Below are 17,562 nucleotides of genomic sequence, written 5' to 3' on the forward strand. Positions count from 1 at the left end.
TCGGGAAGCATTCATATGGGGAGAGAGGAGGATCATAGGGATGTATGTCTGTGGTAAATAAAATTAATTTTTTTGTTTGCCCCTGTCAGCAAATTTTTCTCTTCATATATATACACACCCATGTACTCCTGATCATAATATAGTCATGTACCTTTACTGTCATACAAACGTGATCTGGGAACTACAGATCATGACTTCAAAAATATAGGCATCACTCACTTCTTATCACTTTCGGGCCTATCAATAAAAGCAAAATCTGAGTTGCAAAATATCAAAAAGTACATTCAATCTGTTTAAGGACATGTAAATGGATAACAGAACCCTGGCTGAGGAACCAGAAATATATGAAGCTCAAGCCACATCTGCCTTTTTAAGCTTGGCCAGCTCTTGCCTGATGGCGCCTCCTCTCTGAACAAATACATGAAGTCTTGTCAACACGACGAACGAAAGGATTTTCTAAGAGAATCAAATCAATGGGGGAATATTAGTCTCCACCTTAATCTTTGCCAGCATGACCTTGAACCTGTCAAAATCATTCAGTGAAGCTCTCCTCTTCTGAACAATTAGTTTTCTTCCCCATGAGCTGTTCTCCCATTTGTTCTTCACATCTATAGCACTTATGTTAATGTTACAACAGCAAATTTACATGTAATCCACTATTCAAATAGAGATATCGATTATCATACCAGCAGCTTCCATGGCATCAAGAAGGGTCTTCTTCTTGGGGACCCGTGGTATGTCAATCTTTATATCAGTAAGAGAGAGCCTCTTGAAATTGATTTGGCCTCGTACCATGTCAGGAGAATCGACCAGAGCCTAAAATGGATCAGTGATTTAGCATAAATGGTTGAGATGCCGTGAATGAGTCAGACATTGTGTTGTAAATCTCCTGGCTTTTTATTGAATTATCATTCACTTGGGTCAAATTTCCCTGAATTCCCAATGTTAACGTAGTAGTCATTCACAAACCATTTCTTCAAAGCGGCAAAACAAATTCACCGTGTTGATGATCCCTGCTATTCTTGTGGCTAGGCTACCAAATGAAAGAACATACCACAATAAACTTTTCATCTTCCCAATTGATTGTTCAGTACCTATAAAAATTTGAACTTTATTATGGCCAACTTCCCAATTGATTGTTCATTAATTTTGTTCATTTCCAGAAACAAAAAACCTAGTCTCTGGTTATGGCCAACTGTTCAACAGTCGACATGGCACTCATTTTTTTGAAGGGCATAGAAAAGACCAGTTCTCTAACTCCTTCTGGTGCAAATTCCAAACTATATCTGCAAGATCTTTGATTACTTAGAAATTCTTTTAAGAAGAAAATACAATTATGTTCTTATCTTCCTCCTAATAGCCACACAAATCGGTCACATAAAGAGCGCAAATCACCTTTCAACAACAGCAGTAGCTGTTCGAGTAAATATTGCATATCAAAGGGAGATCTGACAACAGCTACACGCATATGAATGAACGACTATATAACTGTTCTTGTTAATCTGAATCTACCTGATGTATTTTAAGCAGCATATAAAAAGGAAAAATAGGCGAAAATATTGGATTTTTTTACATATAAAAAGAACCTTTAAATGAGAATCAAGACCAAATTCGAAGCTTTGAGGGATAGAGGGGACGATGCCCCAGATACGTACTCTGTTCTGATCGATAACATCGACGATAACGACGAGCCTGCCGTATTCCTTCCCGTAGGTCACAAGCGCAACCCTGCCGATCTCCACATATCGCTTGAACGGCTGCAGCATCCATCAGAAACTACCCCGGATCAGCTCAAGAACAAAGCAAAAGCACTTAGGAAGGGCAAGAAATCGAGATGCGACGGAAGAGCAAGGAAGGCGGGCGAGCAAGTAAAGATCCTCACCATTTCGAGGGCGAGAGAGAGAGAGAGAGAGAGAGAGAATGTACCGCCACGCTCAAGAGAGAGGGCCGTAAAGCACCTATAGGGTTTTCTGATCGTTAAAATCAGAAAACCCTATAGGTGCCTCCCTGACCGTCCGATCTAGGGCATGATGCGATATACCAAAACGGCCTTGGTCTTGCAACCACAAAATGACTTGCTTAGGATCGTCAAAGCCAATTTACCCGGAAAAACTGTCGGCAATTGATTTTTTTTTTCCAAGAAAGCAGAAATTGGGTATTTTTTATCCCTCTAATAAGAATTTATTCAGGAATATTTTATATAAATAAATAAATAACGTTTCAGGTTCATTATATTATTTTTTGTTAAATCAAATCAAATTGACTCAAATCAAATTATTATATTATATTATATTATATTATATTATATTTATTGATGATATATTAGTGTATTCAAGGAGTAATTAGGAATATAAGGAACACTCGAGAAATATATTGTTCTTGCTAAGAAAAAAAGAAGTCGTATGCAAAGTTCAGCAAACGTTAATTTTAGTTGAATGAAATTATTTTCTTAGGCCATGTGATTTCGATGAAAGGCATATTTGTTGATCCAAAGAAAGTGAAAACTATAGTTTCTTTTTCTTCGTCTCTCCTCGTCATAGTTACCGTAATGAAAAGAGAAAGAAAAATAAAGAAAGAAGAGGGAAAAAAAAAAAAAGCTAGTGACTTGGCTTAGAAAATAAAAACAATTAAATAGAAGATAAAATTAAGATTTTCTAATAAATATAGTTATAATGTTATTAAATATAGTTATAACATTTTTTACCTCCAATAAATACATTGAAAACATATGCAAAAACGTTATAATTATGAAATAAAAAATTAAAAAATAATATAAACTAACTAATCATTCTTTTGGGTTTCAAACAAAACAAAAATATATAAGAAAACTTCAGTTCTATCTATTTATTATATTATATTATATTATATTATATTATATTATATTATATTATATTCCTGAATATGATTACAATGTATTTGACTCATGTATAAAGATACTACAACAAAGGAACAATGACTCAAAATACAATGCAAATTAACTGGTCATTCTTGATGAGATTTAAAATAGGTATGGGGCCAATTCTATCTCTACTTTATAATTTTTTTATAAAACGTTCGTAATCATATGAAAAAATAGGTCAAATCTTTAGGCGGCATTATAAAAAAAGAATAGGATGGTTGTTAAAAAAAAATTATTTGAAATTTTTTTTAAGGTTAGAATCCTACGTAAAAAAAAAATCTCCGGCTTAGGATTTTTTTTTTTCGAAAAATGACTTTTTATTTATTTATTCTTTTATTTTATTAAAATTATAACGGTGAGTTGGACCGCCCGTACTTATCTTAGTTTCATACCGTAAAACGGGAGCCGGAGTTACCTACTTGTACTGTTGTCGTTGGAGATTACTGGTGGGGGCTCAGGCGGACCCCACCACTTCAGTCTTCGATTATCGTCTAGTAATTAGTAATCAAGAAACGGGTAGAAAGGGTCCCTTCCCTCTCGTACGTATTATCCTCCCTCCCGACAAACTTTTCGTCACAAGTCTCCCTCTCTGCGTCGGTCGTGAAGAGTCTTTGATTCTTGGCCGGCCCTCTTTGCCGTTCATCTCCCTGAATCCCAATACAGCTATCCGCCAATTCGCTCTTCGACGGATTCCCCAGATCGGGAGCCACTGATATCTCTATATATTCCGATCGTTCTGATTCGCGACCTCCACGATTGCACACCCCATTCCGTTCGCTTTGATCTGACAGTCCTGAACAAGGGGAGAGAGACCAGTCAGTCGGAGAACTTGTGTTGAAGACGGTTAGTTCCCGATCAGATCACCTGAAAAGCTCTTGTTTTGCTTACGGCTCTGTTGATTTTAGGAAGAAAGATTGGATCTTATAAACATCTCCTTTTTCTTTACGATCTGAAGCCATGAAACACGAAGGGGATTCTTTTAGAAAGATCAACTAGTTTGGTTGGTCGGAGATCGGTTTATTATAACTTTAACTTGTGCATTAGATTACAACTCGTAGAGTCATCGCTTCCTAACAAGATTCGAGATCCAGAATGGTGCCGCAATAATGTTTTGGGGCTGGATCTTCTAAGATCTGCCATGGAAATGGAATTTGTCCTTCTTGTTTGTACCGATCGCGCAGTATAATCTTGAGAAAAATCTGGTTTTGATGTGATTTTAGGTTCAAGGATCAGAGACTCGAGATGGAGGGGACCGTGTTCACTCCCTCGTTGGAAGGAATGAAGCATGTCAAGTCAGAGAACGGAGAAATTCTTACGAAGCCTTTCCTTGACGTGTGCAAGCACATCCTGCCGGTTTTAGGTACTTGGCTTACTCTTCTTTCTCTATTTCCTGAGGGGGAAGTTTCAGTGGAGCCCTTTGCACTTGCCTTGTCTGGTTCTTGAAAGAAATCTTCTTGGTACATACATTTTAGACTGACTTAGAAATGTCTTACTTATAGTTTGCTATGTCTAATTCCTCGGTGCGTGCAAAGAAGCTTTATCACAAGATTATTGCATGAAAAATGTCAGTAGGATGTTTAATAGTTTATTGGAAAATATCACATTTATCTTATGTTGTGTTAAGTCTATTTGTGCAATATACTCTCCTGTGGGGATTCGTAGTTGTTCTTTTGGTCATTAACATTGTGATCTTTTCTATCTAATATATTTTGTAGTCATATACATCATTTTCTCCAATTCTATCACTTCCACTAACTTTTTCTGGATAAAATATTTTATGAACTGATGCCTGATTGACTTTTTGGATCCTTTATATGGATTTTTTTTTTGCTTACCAGAAACATGGATTGATATTTCTTCCTCACATTATCTTTTTAATCATTGAAACTGCATGTGTTCATCTTACAATATATATCTCCATGATATTGCTTGTGATCTCCACTTTGATGTTACCAGATAAGTTTGGAGCCGCCATGGCTATTGTCAAGTCTGATATAGGGGGGAACATAACGGTAAGAAACTTGCATTTTATTGTTACCTACTAATAGATAAAGCTCTTCAGGATATTGTAACCTACGTTTACATAAATGGGTAATGTTACTCTTTTGAGGTCCACTTCTCTTTTCCACAATTACATTATTTGTTTGGCAATGACCAGTTGGTCTACTCAAGCTTTATAATTTAACTAAACAATGCAACTTCATTTAACCTTCTTTTTGTTTTGTATCACTAATGTATATATTCACCATTTTAATTTGCAGAGGCTGGAAACTAAATATAATTCTGATCCATCGAAGTATGAATATTTATACAGTATGGTACAAGTTGAAGTTGAATCTAAGACAGCAACAGGCTCTTCGAGCTGTAGCAATGGGCTTCTATGGTTAACAAGGTCTGTTTTTTGGTTCATTTTCAGTAAGCTTTAGAAGGTCTCAATGATATTACACTACTGTGTGAAATCCCATACTACATATGTGTATGCATGTGGAATATAGTAGTGAGAATTTTGCTGAACTGATAAGATTATTTAAAGCTGTTAACAATGGAAAGTAATAAGCACTAGGAAAAGTTTTCAATTGCTTGAACTAACGAGCAAGTTACTGTGTTCCCCCTGAATATTAGATTATGTTCATTTGAGGATGAACATTGTTACTAGTGCACCCACAATTGCTTGAACCTTTAGATGAGATATTCGATCTATAATCCAAGAAACTACTGATAAACATATGAGAATTTCATCTCACATGGCTCAAGCAGAAATCCACAAATGTTGATTTTTATCATTCTCGACTACTTGATCTGGATATCCTTTCCTTAATTCTTGTAGTGTTGGGTGTTTTGTTTTTGATTATTGTGTATGTAATCTTGAGACAGGTATATGCATCTTGATGAATTTAGCAATCAAATAAATCCTTCATTCTTGATGGCATTCTATACACTTTGCATAAACAAAGCCAACAGTAACTACATGTCATGGTTTCTGCTTGCATTTGCATATCTAAATAAAAAAGACATGCTTTCACAAATATAGAGCGTTCTGTTTAGCGTATCATCTGATGTGTAACTAACTTTTTCGTGAGGCATCTGGAGATGTATGTAAGCATTCTTGTTACAGATCATGATAAATTAGTTGTCATCAATGTGGCTCTCCAGCAGAGCCATCTGAGTTTAGCTTAACCGATCTAGTGCAGTAAAATCAGCAGGCAAATATATGCTTCAATTATGTGTTTGTTTTTCAGAGCAATGGACTTCCTGGTGGAACTATTCCGGAATTTGCTAGAGCATGCAGACTGGACAATGTCGCAAGTCTGCACTGATTCCTACAGCAAGACCTTAAAAAAATGGCATGGTTGGCTTGCCAGTTCTACTGTCACGGTAATATATGCTGTTCATACATGGTATTTATTTCTTAACATCTCTAGGTCTGAAGCAACTCATCTATTAAATGAACAAGAAATCTGACATAAACGATGTTTTATCACTTGACACTTGCAACGATAAAGCAGTTCATCTATCAGATAAATATGCTATCCTTTTTTTTTTTTCTTGATCCATCCATCTTTAAAAATTCAGAGAGAAATACCATGATCCAAATGGATGATGCTTATTGATGCTCTTTCTTAGTTTCATTAGCAGCTATTATCAGATAGTCATGATTTTTGCAGTTGGGACCTACTTGACATTCCCTTCTAACGACTGACATGGAACTTATATGATTTTGTGCTTTTGTAGAATTTGTGTAAATATCTCTCTTAGAATCTGCAAGCTTGCCCTCTTCTTTTAAATTGCAAAAATTTAGTCCATTCAAGTCCAGACAACATATAAATTTTCACTATCCAACTCTGTGAAACTGGTTGCAGATTGCTATGAAACTTGCTCCCGATAGAAAGAAATTCATGGAGGTTATTGGAGGATCGGGTGAGATCAATGCTGACATAGAGAAATTCTGCATAACATTTGCGCCTTTTCTAGCAGAGAACCATAAATTCCTAGTAAGAATACTATACTCAGTTTTCATGGCCTGTGTAAATTTTCCACAAGTGAGAAGCTTATTGCCTTGTTGCTTTTTGTCTCTCTACAGGTTAGCGTTGGTCTCGATGATATGAAGGCTTCATGATGATGTGAGGACTAAGCTAGCTTGCTTTCTTATCGCGATACTCTACCATCACTACAATGGAAACAGTTTCATCCTTTCAATATCATATCGGCATTACTGCATGTAGCTATTTGTTATGTGCTACATGTTATTATTAGCATTGTTCGGGTGTGCCGCCTATATCAAATTTGAAATCAGGAGACCAGAATGTACCAGGCGAGTATTAGATCTCATGTTCTTGGATTGTGTATTATGCAAATCGATCATTTGTACCAAGTATATGGAGCTATCAAGGTGATTGACTTGTTTAATTTTTTTTATTTATTTATTGAAAGAACAGATTATGTAGTTACTTAATGTTGGTATGTAAGACCGAATGCAAACCTAACAGACAACTTCCAATTAGTTGACAAAGAATTAACTATAGTGATATATATATATATATATATATATATATCATAAATCTTAATATAGATTGTAACTGTATCTACTCCGTTATATATTAAAATTCGCTAGATATGCCACTACCATTAGCATCCATCCACAAAATCCAGAATAATCATTTTAATCATGGTTAACATTAGTTTATTTGAGTCGAAGAAATATACAAAACTATAAAATATCTTTAATATGTTAGCATCAAAACGAGATTTTATAGGATATTATTAATATACATTAAAGTTCCAAAGAAGAGTCAACTTACAATAGCTAACAAAATATCGGCTACAATGAAATATTATTCCATTAAATGTATCTCTAAGTTTTTAGTAATTGATTAATGCATATGCTAAACATAAATTTAGAGTCATAGTTATTAAAATCAGTAATCTGAAAGGTGGTTGCTCTTTTTATTTTAAGAAAAGAAGGGGGAGAGAGAGAGAGAGACTGTGGAGTAGATGATGATGATGATGATGATGATGATAATGATAATAATAATAATAATAATAATAATAATAATAATAATAATAATAATAATAATAATAATAATAATAATAATAATAAGAAAGAGAGAGAGAGAGAGAGAGAGAGAGAGAGAGAGAGAGAGAGAGAGCGCGCGCGCCCCTCGCTAATGATAGATTGGTATTCAAAGGCCTCTTCCTATCGTTGACTAAAATTTCACGGCCACCTCGATCGGTCGCGTTCCCATTTGGAGGTGTCTCCAACGGCCAACAACGCGTCACCTTGAGGAGGAACCGGAGATGGCTCCCATTTTGGCGATGCCACCACATTCCAATCCGTCATCTCCTCCCCTTCCTCCCTCTACTTGTTTCTCATCCTGAGCAATTCATTCGGAGTCCTCCTCCTCTTGCCCCTAGCGAATTCGAACTCAAAGCTGCCTTGGAAGGGGTTTGTGTTCTTGCCTGGTCCTCTCAGGCGGCAATGAGGAAGTTCTCATCAGGTTGGAGTATCTGGAGTTGCAAGTGCCCTCTGTCTCTTCATTGATTCCCCCAGGTATGGTAGCTTCTGCTTCCATCAGGTTGCCATTTGTTTCGGAGAATCTGATGTCCTGGTTCTCTTTAGGACCCATTCCTTCGTGTTTGATTTGATTTAGATCATTCTTTCTTTCTTTCTTTCTTTCTTTCCACGATTGGCTTTCGAATTGATCATATGTTAATCTGTTCATATTTCTCTGTCCCCAATCCTTCCGATCATGAATGGCTCTCTGCAATCGCGTCCCTAACTCATGCATTATGATATGAGTTGTGTTTCTTGGTCATTGTTCAAGGGCACAGGAGCTGACAGTGCCCCATAGAGTCTCTGTATACAATGGGCACAAAGATGAAGAAGGGCATGTTAAAGCCCCTGCGGTACATCTCTCAAATCTTCGGTATGCCGACGCGCTTCTTCATCATCCCTGTGATCCTTTTTTTCTGATGTCATACATCCTTTCATCTGAGCGAAATCTTCTTCACCACAGATAACAAGGAGCCTGAGATGCAGATTGGGTTTCCAACTGATGTCAAGCATGTGGCACACATCGGATGGGACGGACCGAGCGTTGGTTCCCCGAGCTGGGTACCCTTTCATCGGCCACAACTAGAATTTTTGATGCACTGAGCATGTTTGTTTATTTGTTTCTTACAGTTGATGTTTCCATTTGAATTGATAGCAGATGAAGGATTACCATTCAGCACCGCTCAGCTCCTCATTCGGTGCAGATGGCAGGGAAAGCCCCCCATCAAACTCATGGGGTTCTCAAGGTCAGATTTTTTCTTCTGTCTCACTAGTTTCTTAGCATCCGAATCATTCGTGCCATCCAATTCAAGCCCCGCCTAGAAAAAGCACCATTACTGCATCAAAGACCGGTCGTGAAATCTCGTCTTTTCTCTGCTCTGCATGCATGCTTGAATAGCGTGCTTGCCGCAAGTCATATGTCTCACTTGGTGATGTCAGAATTCTCTCGAGGAGGAGGCATCGAAGACTCCCCGGCTCGGCAAACCCCGGAGCCTTCCAGGCTCAGCGCTGCATCGGCCGAACCCTCGCCCGACTCCCCCGACGTGGCTCCTGCATCCACCAAGCCAAGGCATTCAAGACGGCATCAGTCGGATGGAAGCCTGCCCAGCGACTCCCCCAGTCGCGACTCCGCCGACGGATCGAGGCGCGGCAGGAAGCCACGCAAGAAGGACGCAGCCGGCCCCTCCGACTCGCCGGCGCAGGACATGCCGGCTATTCCCAAGCAGTCACACCGAAGGAAAAACAGAGCGGCCAAGTCGAAGGCCCCAGCGTCGACCGAGGAGGGAAGCACCAAGCCGGCGCCGGTGGCCGCGATGCCGTCGGCCGGGGAGGACCACGCAGCGCAGTGACAAGAGTTGCCAAGTATTGCAAGAGATCGCTGGAGGTGGACGAGGAGTCATGTCAATGTGGATGAATGTCGTGAACACATAAAGAGATGGGATTTGCCTTGCTGTTGTTGTTTGCATAACTGCCATTTAACTACGATGCTTCAAAAGATACTCTCTGTTCATGAGCTAGTTTTTTTTTATACTGTCAACTTCCTTTCGTTGGATTTGTGTCGTCAAACAATTTTACATCATGCTTTAACAAAATATATTTGATGTATAACAAAATTTAGCATGATTTAACAAAATATTTAATTTATTTTATTTTGCTTGGCTTATATATATATATATATATATATTTATCGAACAATTTAATCTATTTATTCATCTATAAAATTATGAAAATTAAAATTTCCATTGTAATGTATTTGAGAGAATATGGGCACGTGCAAATCACGTGCAACATGGAGACATTAGTGCCAAATTTCGCATGGTGTGTACGCAGACGTGAGACCGATGCATCGTTGAACACCTTCAGGGCTTTGACCACACAACTCGATGTTGGAAGGCCATATCACCCGAGAAAACTTTCGGGAGGTGATTCGGTCAGGTCTTGGGAGTAGCACGATGCGGTGAAGAAAGCCAAAATGGGCCCACAATGCATTCTTGGCTGGGCTGGGATTTAAATCTGTAGGATTAGGGTTCGGGGTTTAAACTAATGATTCCATCCTCTGGGTGGCAATTCACTTCACCAACACCTTCAAGAACCGTGACTCCTTCATCCTCACAACCCTGGTCAACAAAAGCGGCCTCTTGATCCGGGGGTTCCAAGCCCATCTCGTCTTGCTTCACGCTAAGCATGTGCCGCGACCGGAGCACTCTGTCGAGGTTGCAAAAAATGAGCGAGAGGTATCGGAGGACAACCTCGCGAGTGAGCTCGACGGTCTCCATTATGAAGGGCATGTTTCGTTGGACCTTATCCACGGAGAGCGTCAGCACGTTGGAGCTACGTGCTAACAGTGCCATGACCTCATCATCAGAGAAGCCGATCTTCTCGAGGTTGGCGATCTTGCGATGGAGCGTCTCGTGTCGAGAGATGGCGGCAGGGGCTATAAAATTACTTTTTTTAAGATTATTTTTTATATGTGATAATATGTATAATATTTTTGATATGATTAAATATTTTATTTTTATAATTATAAAAATTTTAATATAATTTTTAAAAATATAGGAATCGAAATACTAAACACAACTGACTTTAAGGGATAATATGTAATTAACCTAAAAAAACTATATATGATGTTAAACTTATCCATACCAAATATAAAAAAAAAGAACAAGCGAAGCAGAAAAGAATAAATTTTTAATTCCAGTATGCATGAATACATATCAGCATAGGGAAGATACTAAACCAGTGAAAGGGTACTCTTAAGATATTTTTTAGGGTTTTTAAAGAAGTTAATTTTTTTTTTTGTAAGAGGGTATTCAAGAAAATTTATACTCGAGTGGGGATATAACCTAAGGATCCTTTAATTGATCTTATATATTAAGATATAGACCAGAGTTATCCAATCAATTTACATTTTATATCAACTTTTCAGTATATTTTTAATTATTAATCTTTACTTTTTTTATTTAAAAAATTTCCTTATCTCCCTCTCCCTTCAATTTTTCTATGCTAAACGAAATAGAATTGAAAAAAAGGGAAAAAGCTGCGATTTTATATAGCATAAGTGATTGTGTAACCTTTCAAAGTTTTGAAATAGCACGTATGCAATTATAATTTTTTATATAGCATTCATATGCTTTCAAATATTAGGATTCTCCATATATGTAATTCTCGTTAATATCCATCCAAAATATTCATGTTAATCACTTGTAATCATATCCAATATTATGTTTCAAGTTAAACAAATAAAATACCTGGAATTATTCGAAATTTAAATTCTCACCAAATAGTTTACTCAGAATAACTAATACGGATCAACTACAATAATATATATTAAGTTATCTTAGATTTTATTATCACTCTTCACTTTTTATCTTTTGCTCGGATCAACATAAGTAAGAGGACTGACTATATTGAATTCTGGGGATAGTCTTTTTGCATTATGAAGAATCACTCAGGATGTCAACTTCATACCACCTTCGAGTTTGGAGTTGTCATGTCCAATCTCCAGTTCCTTATTCTAAAGAAACCTCTCTCTTTCTCATCCCGGGCAGCAAAAGATGCCAGCCATTGAGCACAAGGAATAGGAAAACATTTCAAGGCAAAACGTAACTCGAGACTCTTTACGTGAATCCAATCATCTTAAAGTTTATGAAAATAGGGACGGTTAGGATCGGAGCGACACTAAGAGGGGGGGTGAATTAGTGCAGCGGATTAAAACTTCAGTTTTGAAGAAATCTTTCGTACGATGAAAAGCAATATCAATGGAAACCGATTTTAGAAGCTTGATAACTTAGAAACGTATGAAAGCGTAGTAACTAAGTAGAGAAGTTTACAGTATGTAAATGGCAAGAGTAGGATGCAAACCAGATAACGCAGCAGCTTTTAAAGTGGTTCGGTCAAAATGACCTACATCCACTTGCGAAGCCTTCTTTGAAGAGGCTTCCAACTTCCACTAGCAAATTTCTTGTAGGGGAAGGACTAATACCCCTCTTACAACCTTTATAAGTGGTTCATACTCTTACAATTCTTTTCAACAAGATGGGAGGAGGTGAACACTTAAGCAATATGAAAAACAAGGCTTCCAAAGACTATTCTAAAGCTCTTAACTCAAACTATTGCTTTTCAAAAGGTTGTCATCTCAGCTGAGATTTGAGGGGTATTTATAGGCCTCAAGAGGATTCAAATTTGGGCTCCAAAATTTGAATTCTCTTTGGTTTCCGAGGCCGGCGGTGCCACCGCCTGTCAGTGTCTGACACTGACAGTGGACTGGCGGTGCCACCGCCCAGTCAAGCGATGCCACCGCCCAACTCTCGGGTGCTGGGCGGTGCCACTGCCCAGTCTAGGCAGTGCCACCGCCTAGGCCAATTCAGCTCACTGGTTGGGCTCCAAACTTGGCCCAAACCAGTCCGAACTCGGGCCCAATTGGCCCCTACTTGGGTTATAGGATTAACACCTAATCCTAACCCTAATTAATATGCTAACTATGAATTTAAAGACATTTTCTAAGCTATTACAAAGTCCGTAAGTCAAGACTTCTTCCGGCGAGCTTCCGGCGAACTTCCGACGGTCTTCCGATAAACTCTCGGAAACCATTCTGCGGACTCCCAGCAAGCTCCTAGACTTCACGATTTGATCTTGGCGAGTTCCAACGAGCTTCTACGGCCAGCTCCGATCTTTCTCGGCGAGCTCCGTGAACTTCCAATGAACCTTCCGGTGAGCTTCCGAAAAACCCTTCGGCAAGCTCCCTACTTATTCTTGGCTAGTTCCGACAGCATTCCCGACGAACCTTCGGACTTCCGTCGAACTCTCGAACTCGCAACGAATCCTTCGTGCTTGACTCCGACACTTTGTTTTGCTTTATGTCTTCATCGTTATTATAGTTAATCCTGCACACACAAGCAAAGACTCTACTCCGATCTAGACAATTATTACAACGCGAATTGACATTCTGTTGCCCGGTACGTCATTGGTTGGCGCTTCATCCGATTCTTCAGCGCATCGTCCTCTCTTGCGACTTGTTGCCCAATCGGCGGTTGACCTCCGCAACCTCGATATCCTTGGCGCAATTCCGCTCTCCTTGGCCCGATGCCCGACGTCCGAAGCGTTCAGCCATCAAATATCCTGACGTGATCTCTTCCAACGCAACGTCAATTCCTCCTGCATTAATTGTCTAATCCTGATCGAGTAGACCTGCATCACTCAAAATGTAGTTTAAATTATAAACATATATCAAGTGGTTTCATCATCAAAATACGAGATTAAACAATCTCCCCCTTTTTGATGATGACAACCACTTGATGACGGAGTTAACCTTAACTCTCGGAGTTTAAACAAACTCCCCCTATCAATATGCCATATTGATAGAACCTTGAATTCAAACAAAATTCAAGTCATTGCAATATTCATCATGAATACTTGCAACACATCATAATGAACATATGCATAAACTTATGCATCACATGTCATGTCATCAACATACTTCTCCCCCTTTGTCATCAACAAAAAGGAGAAGTATCACAATCAAGTATTTGTTATATGGGTTCAACTCATTGCATGAAAAACATAATATTAAATTTTTATTATCATGCAATCTAGTAATTTTACAATGTTTTAGAACTTGTAAGCTAGCAATTTAGAGATGTTCAAGAAAGCAACTCTTGCTTCTTGAAATATGCAAGTTTTATAAGCTAGCAAATTCAAATATATGCAAGTTGGCATATTTGCTTTTCTTGAGATAGGCACGAGAGCACATTTTTGCATTTTCTTGATGTTTCAAGCTAGCAATTCTCGGTGATGTTCAAGATAGCAATTTCTTCTCTTTTGAGAAGTGTAATTTTTGCTTTTTTCTTGAATTGTGCTAGCAATCTATCTCCCCCTTTGTCATTATAAAAAAGAAGGGAAAAACCATTTACATCAATTTTTAAATCATGACAAAGGTAAGTAATCATTCTTCTTTGTGCATCATTATAGTTTCAATGCACAAATTCATTAACATTACATTTCATTTTTTTTTTTTATGCACGATACCAAATCATTATTATGAGCATATTAAACATGATATTCAAGCATTCATGATATATCATTTTGGCAACATGATCATAGCTATTCAAATGATGGTATCTAAATGTCAAAATTCATTACATCCTATCATGCATAATCATTGACTTCTCATTTGTATTTCATGCATTATTTCATTTCATCTCATAAGGAATATCAAGAAGAGTTATTGGGTGATGAGATAAATATTTTATGAATACACGGAATTGTATAAAAATCATATCATAAGTGTTTCATATATTCATATTATCACATGAAGCATACAAGACAATAATGCAAAGAAATCATGTCATAAAAGATATCAATGTGAAAATTCAGCAAAGATCACATGATACAATCACAAAGCATGATATAATTATGCGATATATCATGAGATGATAATTTATCATATCAATGAAAGATATCAATTGTTAAACATGATATGATAATAGTCTCAAAAATTTTAATTTGTGATACATGTGATACATTGCGATACACTAAAAACTTTAATGCGATGCTTTTAAGGATATCAACCTATTTTTGATACAAAGCATGACAAGAGCAATTATATTGCAAGTTTTCTAAGTTTTGTATTTTTTGCTTCTTTCGAAATAGCAATTCTTTGCTTCTCTTTATATTGCAAGATTTGTAATTCATTGATAGTGTTCATGATAGCAAGTTCTTTCAATGAAATGATCGAGCTAGCAAATTTTTCTTCCTTTGAAATATGCAGGCTAGTAAACTAACTCCCCCTTTATCATTATCGAAAAGAAGGGAGAACTCAATGGCTAAAAATTTCAACCATTCAACAAGCCAAATATGCAAAGAATTCATGAAAGATATCAATAAGGATCAATTCGTGAATACCAAAGATATGATTCATGGTTCATTAAAATTCTTCTTAACAAGTTCATGATCAAGATTCATATAATTCATAATAAAGTAAATTGATGTACAATCATCACACAAGACATACAAGGCAAAGAAATCTTGTTATTTCTATATTATGAAATATATGATATCAAGGCTCATGATTCATTTGAAAAGATATAGCACAAAGAGCAATTTGAAACATTCTTATCAAGATCACATTTTAAAATATTCCAAGTATCAAGATATCAATATGACACTTCATTGAATTCTGAGAAATCAAAAGACAAGTTACAAAAAAAAAAAAATCATAATCAAATTATCATTTTTGAGATTCATAACATGTTATTACTATTTCATCAAAATCAATTTCGAGATTCACACAATATCATGAAATCATTAATCTCGATAAGATGAGAAAAGCATTTTCTTTTTAAGTGATTCTTTTAACACATCATAAAAAAAAAACTCATTCATAATTCAAGTGATTTACAAGATATCATAAATGAATTTACCACTTGTATTTCATCAAAATCGAGAACTCTAGAGATAGAAAATGATTGAAGCATTTAACATGATTGAAGCATGATTCATATTTAAAATGTATCTTATGTCGTAAATATGAATCAAGCATTTGTCAAATCTGAAATCATTCTCAAAATTACATTCAATAAATTCATATATGACAAGCATAGATTTATTGAAAAATCAATAAGATAGAGGATTATATTTTATTTTTATAAATTTCTATTCATGTGATTTGCTTCTTATAATCATGCCTTTGCTTTAAAAAAAAATGTCAACATTCAAGATAGAAAGGTAAATTTCGTAAAATAAATTATCAAGCATGATTCCATGATAACATCCTTTTAATATCTTGATATTCATTATCAAGTATGATTTCAAAAAGTATGTTCAAGAGAAATCATTAAGACCAAATGCATGATACACTCATTTGTTTTCAAAATATTCATCATGTTTATTTTCATGAGATTCACAAGATTGGTAAACTAAATTCATTAATCTCAATAGGATATAAAATTCATTTCCATTTCATACAATTGATTTCATGTGAGGGTGTTCAAGTCTTTTTGTGAAAATATGTATCATCATTTAAAATCAAAACATAAGTTTTGTCATGAAGCCGTCAAGACCAAACACATCAAAAATAAAACATCATGATATCACATCTATCATCAAAAGACTATCAAGAAATTCATACATATATGTACATGCACTATGTCATCTTAATATGTCATGAGAATGTCATCTTAATTCGTCATAAAAATGATTAAACCAAAAACATGTTATGTTAGGATCGAGAGCACTAAGAGGGGGGGGGGTGAATTAGTGCAGCGGAAATCTTACAGCGATTAAAAACCAAAAGCTGCGTTCGTTCAATAAAAAAACTATTATGATGCAAAAGCTAATTCTCAGTTTGTATCTAAGTGCAGTTTGCGTCTAAGCGCAGATTGCGTCTAAGCGCAGTTTGCGTCTAAACACAGTTTGCGTCTAAGCGCAGTTTGCGTCTAAACACAGTTTGCGTCTAAGCGCAGTTTTACGTCTAAGCGCAGTTTACGTCTAAACTCAGATTTACGTCTAAACGCAGTTTTACGTCTAAACGCAGATTTACGTCTAAACGCAGTTTTACGTCTAAACGCAGATTTACGTCTAAACTCAGATTTTCGTCTAAACGCTGTTTTACGTCTAGACGCAGATTTACGTCTAAACTTTGAAACTCGTTTGTATACTCGCAGAAGGCAGTATGCAGTTGAAATCAAGACGTAAACGTGAACTGAGAACTGATGGTTGTGAGAGGAAAGCCGATTTACGTCTAAATGCAGTTTTACGTCTAAATGTTGAAACTCGTTCGTAAAATTGTAGAGGATAGTTTGCAGTTATCAATAGGATCAAAATGTAAGTGTAAACTGCAAGGAAACTCTTTCGTAAAAGCACGGAAGACAGTTCTGCAGAATCAAACGTAAACGTAAACTGTAATGTACGAAAATACGAATTTACGTCTGAATGCAGATTCGGAAGAACAGCACTTAGAACTTGTTCGTGAAAGCGCAGAGAGCAGTAGTAATGGAGGAGGTTTGCAGTAATGATAAAGTGCTCAAAAATAAACGCAAACCAGAGATTTAGAGTGGTTCGGTCAGCCTTGACCTACTCCACTTTTGGCTTCCTCCACCGACGAGGTTGCCGACGT

General features: G+C 36.8%; 3 protein-coding genes across 7 annotated transcripts; 2 read left to right on the forward strand and 1 right to left on the reverse strand.

Moving 5' to 3' along the window:
• Positions 1-123: 123 nt before the first annotated feature.
• Positions 124-1,992, reverse strand: LOC135632122 (large ribosomal subunit protein eL14-like). Of its 2 annotated transcripts, XM_065140548.1 has the most exons (5): positions 1,883-1,992; positions 1,656-1,757; positions 687-816; positions 496-608; positions 124-408 (listed from the first exon to the last, which is right to left on the reverse strand). In XM_065140548.1, the coding sequence occupies exons 1-5, from the start codon at positions 1,883-1,885 to the stop codon at positions 352-354; spliced, it is 405 nt and encodes a 134-aa protein (XP_064996620.1). In that variant the 5' UTR covers positions 1,886-1,992; the 3' UTR covers positions 124-351. The 2 variants fall into 2 exon arrangements, with proteins under 2 accessions (XP_064996620.1, XP_064996619.1); XM_065140547.1 differs by lacking the exon at positions 1,883-1,992 and having other exon boundaries at positions 1,656-1,766.
• Positions 1,993-3,431: 1,439 nt separating this feature from the next.
• On the forward strand, positions 3,432-7,306 carry LOC135631135 (glycolipid transfer protein 1-like). Its single transcript, XM_065138570.1, has 7 exons — positions 3,432-3,742; positions 4,120-4,259; positions 4,856-4,911; positions 5,161-5,291; positions 6,139-6,274; positions 6,760-6,891; positions 6,981-7,306. Exons 2-7 carry the CDS (start codon positions 4,142-4,144, stop codon positions 7,014-7,016), a joined length of 609 nt encoding a protein of 202 aa, XP_064994642.1. The 5' UTR covers positions 3,432-3,742; positions 4,120-4,141; the 3' UTR covers positions 7,017-7,306.
• A 782-nt stretch (positions 7,307-8,088) lies between these two features.
• On the forward strand, positions 8,089-9,967 carry LOC103974241 (CRIB domain-containing protein RIC10). 4 transcript variants are annotated; one of them, XM_009389012.3, is made up of 5 exons: positions 8,089-8,447; positions 8,729-8,823; positions 8,914-9,011; positions 9,106-9,196; positions 9,390-9,967. In XM_009389012.3, the coding sequence occupies exons 2-5, from the start codon at positions 8,763-8,765 to the stop codon at positions 9,797-9,799; spliced, it is 660 nt and encodes a 219-aa protein (XP_009387287.2). In that variant the 5' UTR covers positions 8,089-8,447; positions 8,729-8,762; the 3' UTR covers positions 9,800-9,967. The 4 variants fall into 4 exon arrangements, with proteins under 4 accessions (XP_009387287.2, XP_009387286.2, XP_009387289.2 ...); XM_009389011.3 differs by having other exon boundaries at positions 8,090-8,447; positions 8,722-8,823; XM_009389014.3 differs by having other exon boundaries at positions 8,090-8,447; positions 9,109-9,196.
• The last annotated feature ends 7,595 nt before the right edge of the window (positions 9,968-17,562 follow it).

This window comes from Musa acuminata, chromosome BXJ3-2 (genome assembly GCF_036884655.1).
Source record: "Musa acuminata AAA Group cultivar baxijiao chromosome BXJ3-2, Cavendish_Baxijiao_AAA, whole genome shotgun sequence".
Taxonomy (NCBI): domain Eukaryota; kingdom Viridiplantae; phylum Streptophyta; class Magnoliopsida; order Zingiberales; family Musaceae; genus Musa; species Musa acuminata.

Bases quoted from the DNA above. Each gene is read 5' to 3' on its own strand.
- LOC135632122 (XM_065140547.1), bottom strand. From the start codon at position 1,766: ATGCTGCAGCCGTTCAAGCGATATGTGGAGATCGGCAGGGTTGCGCTT. The intron at 817-1,655 runs GTACGTATCTGG...GATCCATTTTAG, and splicing joins ATGTTATCGATCAGAACAGA to GCTCTGGTCGATTCTCCTGA. The intron at 409-495 runs GTGGAGACTAAT...GTATTTGTTCAG, and splicing joins TCATGCTGGCAAAGATTAAG to AGAGGAGGCGCCATCAGGCA.
- LOC135631135 (XM_065138570.1), top strand. From the start codon at position 4,142: ATGGAGGGGACCGTGTTCACTCCCTCGTTGGAAGGAATGAAGCATGTC. The intron at 4,260-4,855 runs GTACTTGGCTTA...TGATGTTACCAG, and splicing joins GCACATCCTGCCGGTTTTAG to ATAAGTTTGGAGCCGCCATG. The intron at 5,292-6,138 runs GTCTGTTTTTTG...TTTGTTTTTCAG, and splicing joins GGGCTTCTATGGTTAACAAG to AGCAATGGACTTCCTGGTGG.
- LOC103974241 (XM_009389012.3), top strand. From the start codon at position 8,763: ATGGGCACAAAGATGAAGAAGGGCATGTTAAAGCCCCTGCGGTACATC. The intron at 8,824-8,913 runs GTATGCCGACGC...TCTTCACCACAG, and splicing joins GTACATCTCTCAAATCTTCG to ATAACAAGGAGCCTGAGATG. The intron at 9,197-9,389 runs GTCAGATTTTTT...TGGTGATGTCAG, and splicing joins AAACTCATGGGGTTCTCAAG to AATTCTCTCGAGGAGGAGGC.